The sequence below is a fragment of the Girardinichthys multiradiatus genome, chromosome 12 (assembly GCF_021462225.1).
Source record: "Girardinichthys multiradiatus isolate DD_20200921_A chromosome 12, DD_fGirMul_XY1, whole genome shotgun sequence".
Classification (NCBI taxonomy): Eukaryota; Metazoa; Chordata; class Actinopteri; order Cyprinodontiformes; family Goodeidae; genus Girardinichthys; species Girardinichthys multiradiatus.
The window spans coordinates 9727232-9744968 of NC_061805.1; the positions used below are offsets into that span (position 1 = coordinate 9727232).

At 43.1% G+C, this 17737-nt stretch overlaps 2 protein-coding genes across 5 annotated transcripts in view; both read left to right on the forward strand.

Moving 5' to 3' along the window:
* Nucleotides 1–5616, forward strand: part of kat6a (K(lysine) acetyltransferase 6A) — a 37301-nt gene extending 31685 nt beyond the window's left edge. For 3 of the 4 annotated variants that reach the window (XM_047380796.1, XM_047380794.1, XM_047380795.1), the window contains exon 17: nt 31–5616. In XM_047380796.1, the coding sequence (XP_047236752.1) occupies nt 31–3362 (3332 nt within the window). In that variant the 3' untranslated portion in view covers nt 3363–5616. The remainder of the gene's footprint in view (nt 1–30) is intronic. The other variant, XM_047380798.1, reaches the window with a different exon arrangement.
* Nucleotides 5617–8132: 2516 nt separating this feature from the next.
* On the forward strand, nt 8133–17201 carry ap3m2 (adaptor related protein complex 3 subunit mu 2). The gene is made up of 9 exons (XM_047380228.1): nt 8133–8265; nt 9259–9545; nt 9646–9817; nt 11331–11468; nt 11850–11935; nt 12567–12700; nt 14404–14611; nt 14775–14919; nt 16300–17201. Exons 2-9 carry the CDS (start codon nt 9273–9275, stop codon nt 16398–16400), a joined length of 1257 nt encoding a protein of 418 aa, XP_047236184.1. The 5' UTR covers nt 8133–8265; nt 9259–9272; the 3' UTR covers nt 16401–17201.
* The last annotated feature ends 536 nt before the right edge of the window (nt 17202–17737 follow it).

Below are 17737 nucleotides of genomic sequence, written 5' to 3' on the forward strand. Positions count from 1 at the left end.
TACTGGTACGTTTCTCTTATCAAATTCTAGCTTTTGTTTTTGCCTTCTCAGAACTAACACCTGTGCTGAAACCTGTATCTGCTCTGGCAGTAAAGCCATCAGAGTTGCCAATGGTCAACCCAGATGTCCCCATCAAGAAGAAGAAGGGCTGGCCAAAAGGAAAGAGCCGCAAACCACAGCACTGGACAAAATGCGGGCCTGGAAAATCTGGCTGTGGGCCCAACCAAGACGATAGCCAGGTCCAAAGTGGGGATTCACACACCCCCAAAATCAAAATGAAGCCTGGGCGCAAACCCCGTAGCTGGTATCTTCAACGGGAGGAGGCTGAGAAGCAGGAGAAGGAAAGACAGCGGCTGCACAAAGATTCTGAGCTGCTCTACAGAGAAGACCACACTACCACCAGTCTGCGAATCAACGAAACTACCAAACAAAAAGACTCTGATGAAGACGATGATTATTTCCCTAAACCTGCTGAACAGAAAGTGCCCAAAAGGCGAGGGAGGCCGCCAAAGAACCGCTCCCTCCACCAGCCACCACAGCCTGCCCCCAAACCCCCTCCCACCTCCGAGCAAGATGATGAGGATGAAGAAGATGAGGAAGAGGACATTGAAACTGCATGGGTGGAAGACAAGCCCATACGTCCACCATCCCGTCCCCTTCTCCCTCTCTCTTCTTCCTCCTCAGCGTCAGGGCCACGAGCCCCACATTCCCAGCCTCAGGATGCGGAAATAGGAGACGGGGAGGATGATGAGGACAATGAAGATGGGGAGGAAGAGGAAAGTGGCAGTGGAGGCAGTAGTGTCACCAGGCGCGCAGCTGTCACACCAGGTTCTGGTAGCAGGCGGAGCGAAGAGCACGATGCAGACGATGAAGGTGATGGGCATTTAGAAGACAAGAGTAACAGCTGCAAGCCCAGAAAAAGACAAGACTCCGATGATGAAGAAGAAGACGAGGAGGAGGAGGATGAGCCCACCTCGCCAGCAAACTCTCCTCCAGTCAAAGAAGAGCCCCAAGGTGGTGAGGCTTTTTTAGACATGGACAACAGCGTGGTGGCAAACTATGTCAGCAAGCAGGAGGAAGAAGAGGAGGAGGAGGCTGAGAAGGAGGTACAGGAAGCCAAGTCTCCACCTCCTTCTGCTGACCCACTGCAGGAAGAGAGGCGACGCAGGGAGCAGGAGGAGTCTGCTGCAGCCGCTGCAGCAGTGGAAACGGTCACGGCCATGTCCGTTCCTTCAGAAAACATGCAGCTAGAGTCCCTGCACCCGGACAACAAAGACGTCACGCTGTTGATGGAACCCCAGCATCCACACTCCCACCCACATCAGCATTCTGAATATAAAGAAGAGTTGGGACAGCACCATCCACACCACCAACATCAACACTCCAATGAGCTGGACCTGGAGACAATGCAGGCTGTGCAGTCCCTGACGCAGGGGGAAGCCCAGGAGGACGAGGCTGAGCCACAGCCACACCATGGGGCCTACCAAGACTGTGAGGAGACCTTAGCCGCCTGCCGCACCCTACAGAGTTATAGCCACACAGCAGAGAATGAGGAGGAAGGGCTACCTTTAGTAGAGGAGTGTGGAGCCTCACAACACAGCAGCCCTCTCCCCAACCCCCCAGTGCCTCCTCTGCCCAACCAGTCTGTCCGCTCAGTCAACAGCCCGGGGTTGTCCTCGGGCATTGTGGAGACATCGCCAGCCGGACAGAGGGGGGGGACCCCTGGCCCCACTGCATCCACAGGCAGTAGTGGGAGTGCTGGGAGTGGGTACACCCAAATCACACCAGAACATCCCAGTTCGCTGTCTGCCCCGTCCCAGCAGAACATGGAAACATCTCCCATGATGGATGTGCCGTCGGTGTCAGATCACTCACAGCAGGTTGTCGACAGTGGCTTCAGTGACCTGGGCAGCATCGAAAGCACGACAGAGAATTACGACAACCCAAGCAGCTACGACTCCACCATGGGCAGTGGGGGAAACGGAACAGGCAATGGGGGTAATGGAGGGGCGATGTCAGGTGCTGTTGTGGCAGGACCCTCTGCAACTTCATCATCCTCTTCTTCCTCCTCCTCCACCTCAGTCACTCCATCTTCCTCCTCCTCTCAGTCCAACAGTTGTTCCTTTGTGCAAGCTCCCAGCCTCACATCCTCCACAGCCAATGGGGGGTCCCAGTTGGGCATGGGCAGCTGTAGCCTCATTCAGCAAACTGGTCAAGGACCCAACAGTGGACCAGGAGCTGGTAATGTGGGCGGTGCCGTGCCCCAGCCTCCACCACCTCCACCGCCTTCCAACACCCCCAGCTGTGGTATTAAGTCCCCTCAGAGCTGCGGTGTGATCGAGAGGCCTCCCAGCACCAACCAGCAGCAGCAGCAACCTCAGTCCCAGAAAAAGGTTCCCCAGCAGCCTCCTCAGCAGCAGCAAACCCCCAACCCTCAACCCCAAGCTTCAGCCCAGCCTCCACCGCAGCAGCAGGCTTTGTCCCAGTGCAGCATGGGCAACGGCTTCGCCTCCACACCCATGATCATGGAGATCCCAGAGAGTGGAGGAGGAGGAGGAGGCAGGGCCCTCTATGAGCGCATGGGTCAGGACTTTGGGACAGGCAGCTACCCCCAGTCCACTGCAACATTCAGCCTGGCAAAGCTCCAGCAGCTCACCAACACTATCATGGACCCTCACGCCATGTCCTACTCGCACTCTGCCTCCGTCACATCGTATGCCACCAGCGTTTCTCTCTCCAACCCCGGACTGGCCCCCTCACCCCACACTCTTCCTCAGGGCCAGCCCACCATGACCTCGCCTGCCAACCTAAGTTCTGGCTCCATGAATCTGAGCTCGCTGCAGCTCCAGTGCAACATGCCAGCCACCAACATCAGCCTCGGGCCTCCACAATCACACCGGCTGCAGGGCCAGATGGCAACGGTTAAAGGCCACATCTCCATCCGGTCCAAAGCCACCCAGCAGCTGGCGCCAGCCCCGCACCAGCAACAGCTCTATGGCCGCAGCTCGGGGGCTGTTGCCATGCAGGGCACCCCCCGGACATTGGCAGTGCAACGCGGCATGATGCCTAATCTCATGCCTACGCCGACAGCGTACAATTCCATGAACATGACTCCTTTGAACGCTATGTCGGCTGGTTACAGAATGCCTCAGAGTATGATGAACAGTGGCTACCACAGCAATCCCCCCTACATTAATCAGCCAGCTCAATACCCCATGCAGATGCAGATGGGCATGATGGGAGGGCAGGGTTACCCCCAGCAGCCTATGCAGCCCAATCATCATAGCAACATGATGTACACGGGCCCTTCCCATCACAGCTATGCTGGAGTTCCAAAGCAGTCGCCGTACATGAGCAGATGAGCAGCTGCGAGCAGGTAGCGGAGACGTGGGACCAGAGCTGATGCTCGCTGTATTTTAAATATCAATCACTCCCTTTGCCTGGTCCGGTGCCTCTGCAGGCACCAGGGAGGCTAGGTGATCGGAGGCAGGGTGTGTTTGGATTTCCTGTTGCTCAGTGCAGTCATTTTTGTCCAGTTTTTATTTAGGCTTGGTTCTCCCTCCAGCTGGCTGTGTTTGGGATTCGGGATCGAACGTGTACACCGGACCTCAGCTCTGCAGGGCTGTAATCAGGCCGGGTCATGCAAAGAGGCAAACGTGGGTACAGTTTCCTTCTTTTCCCGATGCCCTGCCAGAGAGAACGGGACGTCAAAAATGACCAAACAAATGACCCAGAGTGACAATACAGGAATTCCTTGCTCCAACAGACTGCGAATGAAACGAATAATGGTTAACTGAATATATCCAACCATGCACACAATCTTTTAATTGATATAGGAAGCCTTATCTTAAAAAAAGAGACCATGAAAACTTGTAGGTGGACTGTTTTGTTAAACATAATGTTAAATATTATTTTTCTTGTCGTTTTTGTTGTTTTTTTTGGAATACTTGTGTGCAGTCCAACCTCTTATATGCTTTTGTCTTTATATGTGTGACATTCTGAAATGGTGACACACCTGCTGGGCATCTCCAAGGCAGCTCGGCCAGACGACGGTTCCTGCAAAGCCTCGGAGCGGGGCCTCTCCCCAGGCGTCTGACGTTGTGTTAGAGCTGTTTCTGGAGTCTCCGTCTTCCCAGATGGACAGTGTTGTACCAAAAAAACAAGGCAGAGACACAGAAGAGACAAATGTGTTCCTGTCTATTATATATCCATAAGAGAAACAAGTAGCATTATTTTCCAGTTTGCTGCCACTTGGAAACATTTTAGATGTAAATATTCTGGTACTTCCCTACACACAATACATGTACACTAACACACACACACACGCATAACATCAACACACACTGACTAGCTGTTGCCAATCGGTGGCTAGCTCAGGAATGTCTAACATTCAGCTCTTTTTGTCCCCACTCCACTGAAAGACGTTGTACAGTGTCAGCCTTTTTTAGCAGTTTAGAGAATGCAGAGTTCACCTGCTCCAAATAAAGAGTCCATACAAGCTGCCCTCACCTCTTCCCAAAGAGGTTCAGGAGCCTGCTTCTGGTTATTTAGTTTAAACTGTAGTATTTCTTTCTGCACTCCCATTGACTAGATGAATGGCAGCAGACATCCAGCCTTTGTGAAAGGTGTGCCTAAAATGCCCGATCTAGTGCTCGGATCAGCTCTCAGTCGGAGGCGCGCTTAAGTTAAAGCAGGGTCAGAGACAAGGGAGTGTTCCTGCTCCCTGTGGCGATGGCGTTCAAACGACAGGCGTGCAAACCGGATCCTGTCACTCCATGTACCAGTATTCAAAGTCGAAAGAAGAGTTTGGGTTTTTTTTCTTTCCTACATGCATACTTTCTTTTGAGTGTATTGCTCTGTTCTGTACTCATTTCTTTTGTCACTTGATTTCTGAATTTTATCAGACTGGGCAGCTTTCTTTTATGACACAAGCTGACTCTTTTTGTCTTTAGAAAACTATTGTAGAGAAGATGTTTTTCTATAATATAAAAAGGAAATTCTGACATTGATATTGGTACTGTCATTTTTTTTTTTCCCCACTTCTGTTTCTGGAAACAAAAAAAACATTTTTTTTAGCTTGTCTCTTGGATAATTACTAAGAAATTCAAAATGTAAAAATCTACCACTCACTTTTAGGGACTTTAAGATGCCTTTAACCTCTCCATTCCATCTCATCTCTAGAGTTTTTCTATCTTTGTGTAGTATATTAATGCTATTTTAAACAAAAGGACTACAAATATCTAAAGGTCACTTGGCATTGTTTTCGTTTTGTTTGTTTTTCTTTTTTTAATTGTGTGTGTATAGGATGACGTCCTTACATTTAAGAGGCATGTACAAATGAGCTCGGTATATTTGTCTGTTTATATTGCTTCCCTTTTTGTATCCTTTGTAATTGTACATGTTGCGTTGTATGCTAAGAGAGAAAAAATAAAGAGACGGGGTAACAGCAGAGCGCACAGTGAAGGTTGAGTCGTGCTCAGCCGCCTCAGCTCTCTACTCTGTCCCTGTGTGTATTTCAATTTATTCATTTGTTTTATTTTTTTATTTTATTTTTTTCTTTCTTAGCAAAAACTCTGTACATTTTAACATAAAATGGAAATAAATTATGTTGAGCCACTCATGTTTCTTTCATGATGAAGCAGTCATGCCCTAAAACCACTCCTGGCAGGCTTTTATGTTGGTTAGCACATTTGTTCCACATTTCTTAACCGTAGACATAAACCACGTGTATAGAGAAGAAGAATTACTTTTTTACTTTATTTGCAGTTTTTTGTAAGCCTCTTGTTCTAGTTGCAAAAGGAGCCTAAGGGCCTTGTTCCTTGTAAGCTGCAGACAGTCAAAACTAAGTACAACCTTCCTGCTTCCATAGGATCTACGAGGAAACGTAGCAGCAATGCTCCTATGTGACAAGCTCCAGAAATTTTGCTGGTCTGGTGCATACGGGTATGTGTTAACACAATGCCAAGTGGGAAATGCATCAGCAATGACCACAGAGAAGCGATGGCTGCTGTTAATGAATCTGAGAGGGGTAATAATGCGGTTTCCAAAGCATTCAAAGTCCACCATTCTACAGCAAGAACATTTATTCCTAAGTGGAAGACACAAATATGGCCTGTTTGGAAGGTTGACAGGAGAAAACCATTATATAAAAAGAATATGGTAGAACAACTTCAACAAATAAATGTCAAGACACGTCTGCTGAACAGATGATATCAAAGTGAAATGGTTGGAAAGAGCCAAATAGCATATAAGCATAAATTGCTCTTCCCAGCTAAGGAATGTTGTAAAGAAGAGTGGGCCGGAACCCCCCACAGTGTTAGTGACTTAAAAAGTCATACTGCAAAAAAATACTTCAATTCATAAGGTGGTTCTACATGCTAGTGAATCATGGGATATACTTAGATTTTTAAATGACTGTTAATGTCAATATATACTTACATAATTGGAAATGTTCAAATAAAAAAAAGAATGATATATTATCATCACTAAGGCAGAATTTATAGGTTATCACCGAATCTTGTGACAACTGTGAGACAAGTAAGAAAGAAGTCTTAAAGAACTTTATGCTCATGATGGTGGAGGTAGGATGTGTCAAATAACCTCTATTTGATATACAATTGCGAGAGGAGAAAGCATAGAACCAATATAAATTTGGTGCCAGAGGGCATAAAGAAAACTGCAGCCAATAAGCTTCTCTCTCAGTTTAAGTCAACAATGTTATATTAATGCCCCTACTTTTAACTTATAAATAACTAAAGAGGGCTTACTGTTGTGTTTTACCAACAGCCAGATTTGAAACCGGGGCACTGTTGACTGACAGCTGGTTCTAATAATTAATCAGTCAGAGGGATCATTGATCTAAGGCTTCACAAATCTCAGGTTTGGCGAATTAATACCACTAGAGGTCGCATGTAGAGTGCATGTTTTATCTTCAACCATATCCAGACCTCTAGAAGAATGATTACTATTCTTTGCAGAGCATGCGTGGACATTTTCAAGTGTTGCCACAGACCCTTAATCAGATTAAGGTTTGGACATTCACTGATCTATTCTGACACATTAACATGGTTTGACCTAAACCATTCTATTGTAGCTCTTGCCTTACAATTAGGGTCATTTACCAGTTCAAAGGGGAACCTCTGCCCCAGTCTAAAGTCTTGTGCAGTCGCTCACATGTTTTCTTTAAGGAAACATCCATCCATCTTCTTATCAAATCCAGCTTCCCTGTCCCCTTTGAAGAAAAGCATTTGTAGAGCATGATGCTGCCACCACCGTGTTTCTCCCTTGGGATGGTGTGTCCGGGAAGGTGTGCAGTTTCCTGACACATATAGCATTTTGCGCATTGGCCAAAAAATTCAACTTTGCTCTTACTGTGGTCTTATCTGACCAGAGCACCTTGTTCCACATGTTTGCTGTTTCCCCACATGGCTCAAGAAAAACTGATGAGACTTCTTATGGCTTTCTTTTAATAATTGCCTTCTTTCTGCCACTCTTCCATAAATCTAGATTTATGAAGTACTTGAAATAATTTTAAAAACCATGTATGATTTTTATTTAAAGTCATTATCATGCCATACATGTCTGTCACATAACGTTTATTAAAACGTGGTTTGTGGCTGATTTTATTACACAACTTTGGCACGACTTACTTTCACTTAGCTACATTCATAAAAAGTAATAATAAAGTCATCTACTTGTGATCTCAGAGTCTACTGAATGCAGACCTGTTTTGCCAGATAAAGATTTTAATGTAGAGTATAACTTGTCTTCTTTCTGTCGATAAGTGTTAGAATATTCTAAATGTTTCACAACAGTATCGAAATTTGTCTGTGCTTCCTCTTACATGCGATGATCTTTATGAGTCGTCAAACAACAGCAGAACGGACCTCTGTTGTCTCCTTGAAGACAAGTCATGTTTGTTCGACTGGAGAACAACTCCACAAGATGAAATCTGATACTGGAAACAAAATGTCAGACCAATCTCCATTTAAACCAATCCGTAGACGGTTTTATCAATGATTACCGATATGGGCCAATCAGTACCATAACTCTTACCACTCGCTTCCGTGTTATTAACCTAACGGATGCGTCGAGTAGGCGGGGCTTTGTGCTCTATATGGCCTGTGATTGGCTCGCTCAACACTTCCATTGTGCGTGGCTTTAGTATCCACTGCTCCACCTAACAGGAAGCAGTGTCGCCTGTTTAATCTTTCATTGGGAGAAAAGGCGAAGGACTACTCGAGAAGGGCAGAAATTATCACTTCGGTAAGTCAGTGACATCCGTTAAGTGGTTCGGCTGGTAATTTAGGTACATTTTTCAGTCTAAGCTTGTTATTTGAACGGGTCCCGGGTGACGGAGCGTCTCTGTCATGAGACTGAGGCAGGAGGAGGGACGGATAGAGCATCCTGATGTGTGCGGATGGAGGCCTTCGTTTTCTTGACATTACAGATACACCTAGCTCCTTAGTCGCTGCAGACTACTTTATTTCATGAGAATGTGTGTGAACTGTAGCCATTCTTTGACTTCAGTTATTTCCGCCCTGAACTTGATAGCTTTTGCCGCATTTTTAATGGATAATCCGGTGTCATATTCCCCAGCCAGCAGAAATGTGTCATGTGAGGAGAGGAAGGCTTTTCCCCTCAGGGTTTAAAATGATCTCCTCCTATAGTCGTCCAAAAAGTCCATTTTAGCTTAGTTTCTTTGTCGATATTTAAAGCTACAAGCCCGTTTTTTGCAAAATCACTTTAGACATATTGTGTAACACCCTTAGAAAAACATGTCATGTTATATTACTTTTCTTAAGAGGATCAGTTTAAGGTAATGAAGCACAATATGGAACTTACTCATTTTCCAAGTATATGGTCAGAAATGAATCAGATGGAAACAACCAGGTGATGATTAAAGATAATCGAAGTCAGACTCTTTTTTTTGTTGTTTTGTCTGTTTTGTTTTTTCAGACACATAAGGCTGAAATCCTTTTTTTCACTCAATTGCAACGGAAAGGCTTCAGAATCTATGAGATAACCTGTAAAAAAGTTGCTTATCTGCCACGTTGTTTAGTGATGCCAGCTGATCAGTTTGACTCTTGTGATGTCACCCCTGTTTTGTTTTAACGTGCTCTTTTTAAAAATGTTGTAACTTATGATGGTCTGCTCAAACTTCATCACTCAGCTGCATCAGTGAACGTGTGTTAGTTTATAAAACATTTTATATACACATTCCTTTAAAATAATGAAATTATTTCCTTTTACCATTAGCCTCTCCAGTCAAGATGATCCACAGTTTGTTCCTCATAAATGCCTCCGGGGATATTTTCCTGGAGAAGCACTGGAAAAGCGTGGTCAGTCGCTCCGTGTGTGACTACTTCTTTGAGGCCCAGGAGCGCGCCACTGAGCCGGAGAACGTTCCGCCAGTGATCCCCACGCCGCATCACTACCTGATCAGCGTGCTCAGGCACCGCATTTACTTCGTGGCCGTGATCCAGAGCGAGGTGCCGCCTCTCTTTGTCATCGAGTTTCTGCACAGAGTCGTTGACACTTTCCAGGTCAGAGGCCTTCTTGAGTTGTCTTCTACTTGCTTTTATTTGAGCTCTCTTAACTCACACCTGGCTTTGCATGCATTCCTGTATGCGCTTCTTCTTCCAGGATTATTTTGGAGTGTGTACCGAGGCGGCCATTAAGGATAATGTGGTGGTGGTGTATGAGCTGCTGGAGGAGATGCTGGACAATGGGTTCCCCCTGGCCACGGAGTCCAACATCCTCAAAGAGCTTATTAAGCCTCCCACCATCCTCCGCACAATGGTCAACACCATCACAGGTCCTCTCACAATTCTTAACACACTTTACAGTGAAACAATTGTAGGATAAATACAGTTTCATGTTTGTCAATTCAGTCCTGGAAAAAAAGTAAGGACACCCCCGCTGCTTTCGTAGGCTTATAGAGGAAAGGTAGTCAAACAGGCTAGAATTAGCGATCATCAGCAAAATTAACCACCTCTGTAGTTTGTTGGTCTGGAGTAATAATGCTGCTGAGAGTTCATACAATGTCAGGGAGGAATGTGATCAGCTTTAGAGAAGCAGTTGTTTTTGCGTAAATGTCGGAAGAGTTAGAGGGCCTTTTCCAAAGATTTGAACTCCATCATGTATAATTCACAATAGTACAGTAAGATAAAGACGGAACAGGTATGGCTTGTTAGGGTAAATCTTTTTGTCGTGAAAACCATAAAAGCAGCGAAACGTAGGTTGGCAAAGTTGCTTCTGAATGAACCGTCAGACTTCTGTAACACTATCCTGTGGAGAGATTAGACCAAAGTTGAGATGTTTGGTCATAAAGCACAGCACCATTACTGAAAAGCAAACCGAGGCTGTCGACCCAAACACCTTACTCTGTAACTGCCAAGCATGGTGGTGGAGGGCTGATGATTTGGGCTTGTGTGGGTGCCACATGCATTGCAGTTATTGACTCAACTATCAACTTCCCTGTATGCCGGGGAGTTATCTAAAGTAGGTTAGAGACAAATGTGAGGCCATCGTTCCAACAGCTAAAGCTTCACCAAAACCAGGTCATGCATCAGGACCAACAAATCTATGGCAGAACGGTTGAAAAAGAAAAGAAGGGCGCTGGGCATAAATGAATGTCTCCAAACCTCAATAAGTGAAAGGAATGTTTTAAAGAGTGGTCGTCCAACATTCTTCAAGAATAAGCGAGAGACTGATAGTAATATAGAAACCGCTACTTCAACTTATTGCTGCTAAAGGAGGTCCTCAATGCTTTTGAAATATGGCGTATCCTTATTTATTACCAATGACTGTACTGTCAGTTGTTAAGACATTGTTTTCCCAGGACTATGTCTACGTCAAACACATTGAACCCTTGTAGAGACAAAACAACTGCAGTATTTAGGGACTGTACCAACAGATGCATCAGAAAAGTCTTTGCCTGCAGCAGAATAATACATTTAGGCTGTGCAAGTATTAGCACTCTGTCAGTTTACAGCAGTGTTAAAAAGTGTGGCTTATTGCTCATTTCCTCATATGTAGCTCACAGGAAAGCCAGACTTTCCTGTAATGTTTAAAAGTTGTTTTGATTACTAGTTCTGAAGGGATTTCACGGTTTTCTTTAGGTTTTGGTTGCTTTTACGTGAATATTCAACCCACTAATGGACTATTTAAAAAGAAATGTTTGTTATGTTAGGCTCCTAAACTCAGCTTGTGACCCAGTGTAACATCTACACATAACAGGTTTTTAAGCTTGGCGTGTCTTGTGTCGTCCCCTCTGAGTTAGTGCTTATTTATGTTGTTTTAATCATTGGTCAATGTCTGTTTACCAGGCAGCACCAATGTTGGAGAACAGCTCCCCACTGGCCAGCTGTCAGTGGTGCCGTGGCGACGCACCGGGGTCAAATACACCAACAATGAAGCCTATTTTGACGTGGTGGAGGAGATTGATGTCATCATTGATAAATCAGGTACTACTCTATAAAGCAGGGTTGGGCAAACTTTTTGACTTGTGGGCCACAATGGTGGCGCAGGGGCCGGGCCAGGAGCGGATGGATGAGGTACTTGTTTGAACTAATATAACTGACATGTAAAAGCCATAACATAAAAAAGGTTCTGTCCTTTAATAGACAGTAAAGCATGGATATGCAAGGCTTGTTGTTCAAAATATTTTTTCCAAATGCCATTTTTTCACAACACAGTAGAGAAACTCATGTTCGGCGGGCCGGATTAAAAACCCAAGCGGGCTGTGTGTGGCTTGGGGACGCATTTTGCCCATGCCTGCTATAAAGAGTTGCAGGTAAAACAACTCACTTTGTGATCAGAGTCACTCAGGATGTGTCTTTCCACAGGTTCCACCATCACAGCGGAGATTCAGGGAGTTATTGATGCTTGCGTGAAACTGACGGGCATGCCCGACCTGACGCTCTCATTTATGGTGGGTTTTGTCTTTTTAAACCAAAAACATCTGTAGTGTTCTGCAAATGCAAATAGGAGGAGTGCACTGATTGCAGTTTTCTGGCCGATCACCGATTTTTTTTTAAAAGCCTGACCTGCCAATTGCAATTTTGGCCAATAACAATTTTTTCATCATTATTTTGTTTATTTGTTTTTTTTTAACTGGCACCTTCAGGTCACAATACACCTTCAATGTTCCAATCGTATTTTATTGAAAAACATTGAACAATACTCTCTAAATTTGCCGGTAGTTGCTTTTTTGAAGAAAAAAAAAAAACAATCGCTAGAGGGGTCTGAAATGTCGCCAAATATAGCGAAACAGTCGCTATGCAACAGTGAGGTGACTATTGTTAAACACACATGTGCATATGTTACCTGATGGGTGAGTCTGTCAGTCAGCCATTTCTCACGGCAGAGCAAAAGGGGACAGTGGTTGATTTTCAGACCTTTGTGGGGGTAGATAAAATTGGTTTCACATGTATCAGCTGATCACACAAAATAAAGGAATTCGGGGCCGATCGATTGGTGCAGTCCTAGCAAATGGAGAGCCCAATGTTTCTTGACTCGCTCTCAAACAGTCTCTGTCTCACTCCCTGTCCCCCTCCCCTCAGAATCCACGGCTTCTGGATGATGTCAGTTTCCACCCGTGTGTTCGGTTCAAGCGTTGGGAAGCTGAGCGGATCCTCTCCTTCATCCCACCTGATGGAAACTTTCGACTACTCTCCTACCACGTTAGCTCCCAGAAGTTAGTCTTCATTTTGCGATTCTGAATGTTTTACAGTGTCTCGTCAAAGTATGTGTATCCCTTAAGCTTATTCACGTTTTTTTTTTTCGCATTGCAACCACAAATTTCAATGCATTCTAATGGGATTTTGTGTGGTAGACCAACACAAAGTGCTTCATAATCATGCAGCAGAATGAAAAGGGTGTATAATTAACCTTTTTTTTTTTACAATCTATGGGGTGTGGGATGAATTTTTATTCACCACCACTTTAGTCAATACCTTTTAAAAAAATCCCCTTTTACTGCAATTCCAGCTGGAAGTCTTTTGGCATACGTTTCTAATAGCTTTGCAGATGTGGAGAGTGATATTTTTGCCCGTTTGACTCAAGCATCTGCGAACATCAATTCTCAAGTCCTGCCACATGCTCTTCGTTGAAACTAGGTCTGGACTTTGACTGGGCCATTCCAACAGGTGAATGTGAGCCCCAGTTTTAAGTCTTTTGCAGCCTTTAAGAGTTTTTAAGAGTCCCAGTCAACTTGGACCAGCTTCCCTGTGCCATATTAAAAAAAACAAAAGAACAATATCCTTAGCACGATGCAGCATGTTTTACAATGGCGATGCTGATCTGCTGTGTTGGTTTTTACAAACCTTAAATTTGGCTGTCCTAGCCCAGCCTGTCAGGTTAGGTCTGGGGTCTGCGACCTGTGGCTCCGGCTTTGGACCTTCCAAAATGACTCTTAATAACTTTGGCTAAAACGTGATACAGAACCAATAAATGTTTTTATACATACACTACCAGTCAAAAGTTTTAGATGCACTTTTTCACTTAATGGATGTCCTTATTTTCATGACTGTTTACATTGTAGATTCTCACAAAGAGTTCCTAAAACGTTTGACCGGTAGTGGACATATAACAACAAATGCAGGTTTTAGCAGTTTTCTAGTTTTGAAATGATTGCATCGAATGTCAACAACAGACAGACACTACGAGTACCAGTAATAGGTTTTTAGATCAATCTTTCTTGTCATCAAGTTGGAAACCCTGTTCTATTTTTACCCCATTTTCCACAAATATCAACCTAGAAGAAAATGTTTCTATCCGCTTTTTGAAAAAGTTAAGTTTTTTGTATATTTTTTTTCTATTTTAAAAATAGAATTAAAATAGTGGTTTCTTGAAAATGACAACAAATGTCCTATAGTGGATGTTTATAAAAAATGTAGGTCGTCTTTTTTTTGAAAAGTCATGTAACATTTGCAGCTCTAAATGAGTTTTATTTAGCTGGACTGGGGGGGCGGGGGATGGTTCTTTGGATTGTAAATCTTGCAGACCCCTGCTAAAGGTGGATGACCATGTCTTGGTTGGCTTTATACCTGTCTGCTGTGTTCACTGATGTTCTCTGAGACCTTCAAAGAACAGCTGGACTTCTACTGAGATTAAACTAAACACACGTGGACTCTGTTTACAAATTTGGCTACTTCTGAAGCCAGTTGATTTTCTTGGAATTTGTTTATGGGTAGCAGAATAAAGAGGGCTTAATGCACAAAATCTGTAAACCATGTAAAAATAATTAATTTCACTTTGTGTGCGCTAGTTTGTTTTGATCAATTGTATAAAACCCCAATAGAAACCTGTAACAGTTTTCATCTCTGTATGATCTGCATGCATTTTGCAGATCATACAAAATGATTTCACTCATGATACATCTTGACCTGCCTTCCACAGCCTGGTGGCCATCCCTGTTTACGTCAAGCACAACATTACCTTTCGGGAGGGGAGCTCCCAGGGTCGCTTTGACTTGACTCTGGGTCCCAAACAGACCATGGGTAAAGCTGTGGAGTCAGTCCTAGTCAGCAGCCAGCTGCCCCGCGGGGTCCTCAACGCCAACCTCAACCCGTCCCAAGGAACGTACACCTTTGACCCGGTCACAAAGGTACTGAGAAGTTGTGAGAGTGTGTTTTGTTTTTTCTGACCGTTCAGTCCATTATAGGAGAATATTTTTGAATAAAGGGCAATTACAATTGACTTATTCTGTACTTTGCTTTCATTATGATAGATTCTTCATATTTTTTATTTCATGTTTTTGTGCATGGAAGTTGTTGTCATGGGATGTTGGAAAGATCAACCCACAGAAGCTTCCCAGTCTTAAAGGCACAATGAACCTGCAAGCTGGAGCCTCTAAACCTGATGAGAACCCAGCCATTAATATACAGTTCAAGATCCAACAGATGGCTATCTCAGGTATACCCATACACACACCAGCTGTAGCCTGCTGCCTCAGTGTATTTCCAGGAATGTCCCTATATCTTGATCAGACTGTTTCAATCTGAGATAATTAGTGCACTTCCAACCTCTGAGTAAGATCTCCACTTCTTCCTTCAGGGGCATACTTCGCCCGACTCAGCTTTCTCAGCTGACAACCACCTGATTTTATTTAATGTTTTTTTTTTATTATTACTGTGACATATTACTTCCTGTCCACTAGAGGGTGCCAAAGCACTAAATACAACCGCATCCCCTGACTTGACAGGAGAGTCATATTCAATAAATCAGCTTATTGATAAAGAGGTAATTTATTTAATTGGTAAAGATGTTTCAAAAGCTTTAAAATAAGTTCATATTTATTTTCAGTAACACAAACTTATACTTACAAATTTAGAAATTAAATCTGCTAATAATATAGAGTTCACAATTTCTTGCCCTCTGAAAAAGGTTCCTGGTGAATCAGGCCCACAGCATCACAGATCCTTCACTTTACTTAACCCAGTGGGCATTGGGTGTTTTTTTTGTTTTTTTTTGTTTGTTTACATATTTGCCATTAGTGTCAAGCTAAACCTGCTAGAAGTGTTTATTGCTGAAAAGCTTAGTGTTGGACTTGCTTGACTAAAGCACACAGTTCCCTATAAAGTCCCTGTAGAGTTTAGCAAACTGAACACATTTACATTTATGATAGTAGGACAGAAAAGGCATTGTTTTTGCATCATTCCATAAAATTTGGCCAGCATGTTGATCGTCTAAAAGTTGTTATGGAGACTTGGTGACCCCAAGATGTCACTTTTTGCATCTTTTTATCAGTGAGCTTTGGAGATATTTTTCTTACCATCATGCTTACTGTATGTTGGTGACAAGATAAGCTTTGGGTCCTCATCCGGGCTTGTTCATCATAGTTCCAGCTGTTTTAAATTGTAGCATTGCTTTGACAGCCATTTAATGACTTATGACAATCAGCACGCATCGGCCTTCCTTAAAAGCCATGTTCTCTTTTATTTCCTCTTTTGAAGAGTAGCTCAGAGAAGGCCGGTTTTTCATATCATATTTATACCGTTGGGAAATAGGAAGTCATGAACAGAGACATTAATCAGCTTAAGCAAAATTTTAATTTTTTTTTTATTTTAAGGCTTTTAAAGACATCTTTACCAGGAATGTTAAAAGTTTCGGAGAGCGCTGTAAAAAAAACGAATTAGGTGTTTATAATTGATTAGTTCTTTACAAATGTGCAGATGTGGCTCTCACAATTTATTGTTTTTTTTTTGCTTTGAAAGCCGCTCCAAGTCAAACTACAAATTTAATGTACAAGTATATGAATCCTCCAGCCTTTAACCGTGTTTGTGTCCCTAACAGGGCTGAAGGTAAACCGGCTGGACATGTACGGTGAAAAGTATAAACCTTTCAAAGGCATCAAGTACATGACCAAGGCTGGCAAGTTCCAGGTGCGAACATAAAGACTGCTGCTGTGACTGCTGGACCATGTTGATCCTTGTTTTATTTTATTTTTTTGCAGTTACTTTATTCATTGTTTTTGTCTTGAACACTGGACTGTCCGGAGATATGAGAACAAACCAATTGAACCGTCCTCATTCATGCATGTTTACATCTACTGGTACCAACATTTCCTTGTGGTAAGAATGAGATGGGAGCAGAAAAGAGTTTGAAGATGTTTGATTATTTATCACTACTAAAGTATCACAGAAATTGTACGATTCATGTCCACCTCTTTTATTAAGTTCAAGTATTATTTACTAAGCAAGGATGTCAACAGTCATGTCTTAATGCTGTTATAATATATGCTGAATGTTGACTTGTACTGAATCAAGTTCCACCAAACAGGTTTCTTGGGGTTTTATTTTACAATATAATGTCAAAGAAACCTGATTGGATGTAAAAATGACACATTTGACAAGTGAACATTTTCCTATTGTCATATTTCTCACTGCCAGGAAACATTCTTAATGTTGCCACAGCAACTGAGCTTTTAGATATATTTGCATATAGAGGGAAGCAATTGATTCATGTCTCTGCATCCTTGCTCTGCTCCCTTCGAGCTGGCATACAGATTCATGTTTACTACAAACACAATGGTTAACTGATCAGAAATAATACATTTCTGTAATACGGTTAGTACCTCCGAGGAAATGTTGATAATTTGTATTTTGTGTTTACAGTATTTTCTTTGCGTTTAAGATACATACTCCAGTGGAGTGTTATGATGGTGGAATAAAATAAAAAAAAAATGTTGTGTTATAGCTGAGCGAATACAGAAATGGGTCTTTTTTCTTCGAGTTTTTCATCAGATCGCACAGTTACACTGCAAGGAGTTCCCCAATAAATTCTGCCTGCGGCTTGTAGAAGCATAATTTAGTAGGTAGGCTACATCTAACTGCGCTAACATGCTCTAGCAAATCGAAGAAGAAGATGCGGCACAGGGTGTGAATTTTAACGTGAGATATGGTCTCACCACCTGAATTGAGAATTGTAGAATTATACAGTAAAGTTTATTGATTCAAAAATAACTCCGTTTTTAACACAAACTGCAGAGAATTGATGTACTTATGAACTAAACCAACAGTATTTTATGTGCTTTGGAATCATTTCCGAACAACAAGTCCTGTGATGGCCCTCTCAAGCATTTGTACATAAATTGCGATTTTCACAAAACCAATTATCAGACTTATTTGGCACTATTCCTCTATACAAATATAATTATTTTTTTCTTAGCTGCTTTAAAGATTTTTCTCAACTTGAAGAATTGCATTAATATAAATGTGATGTCAATATTGAC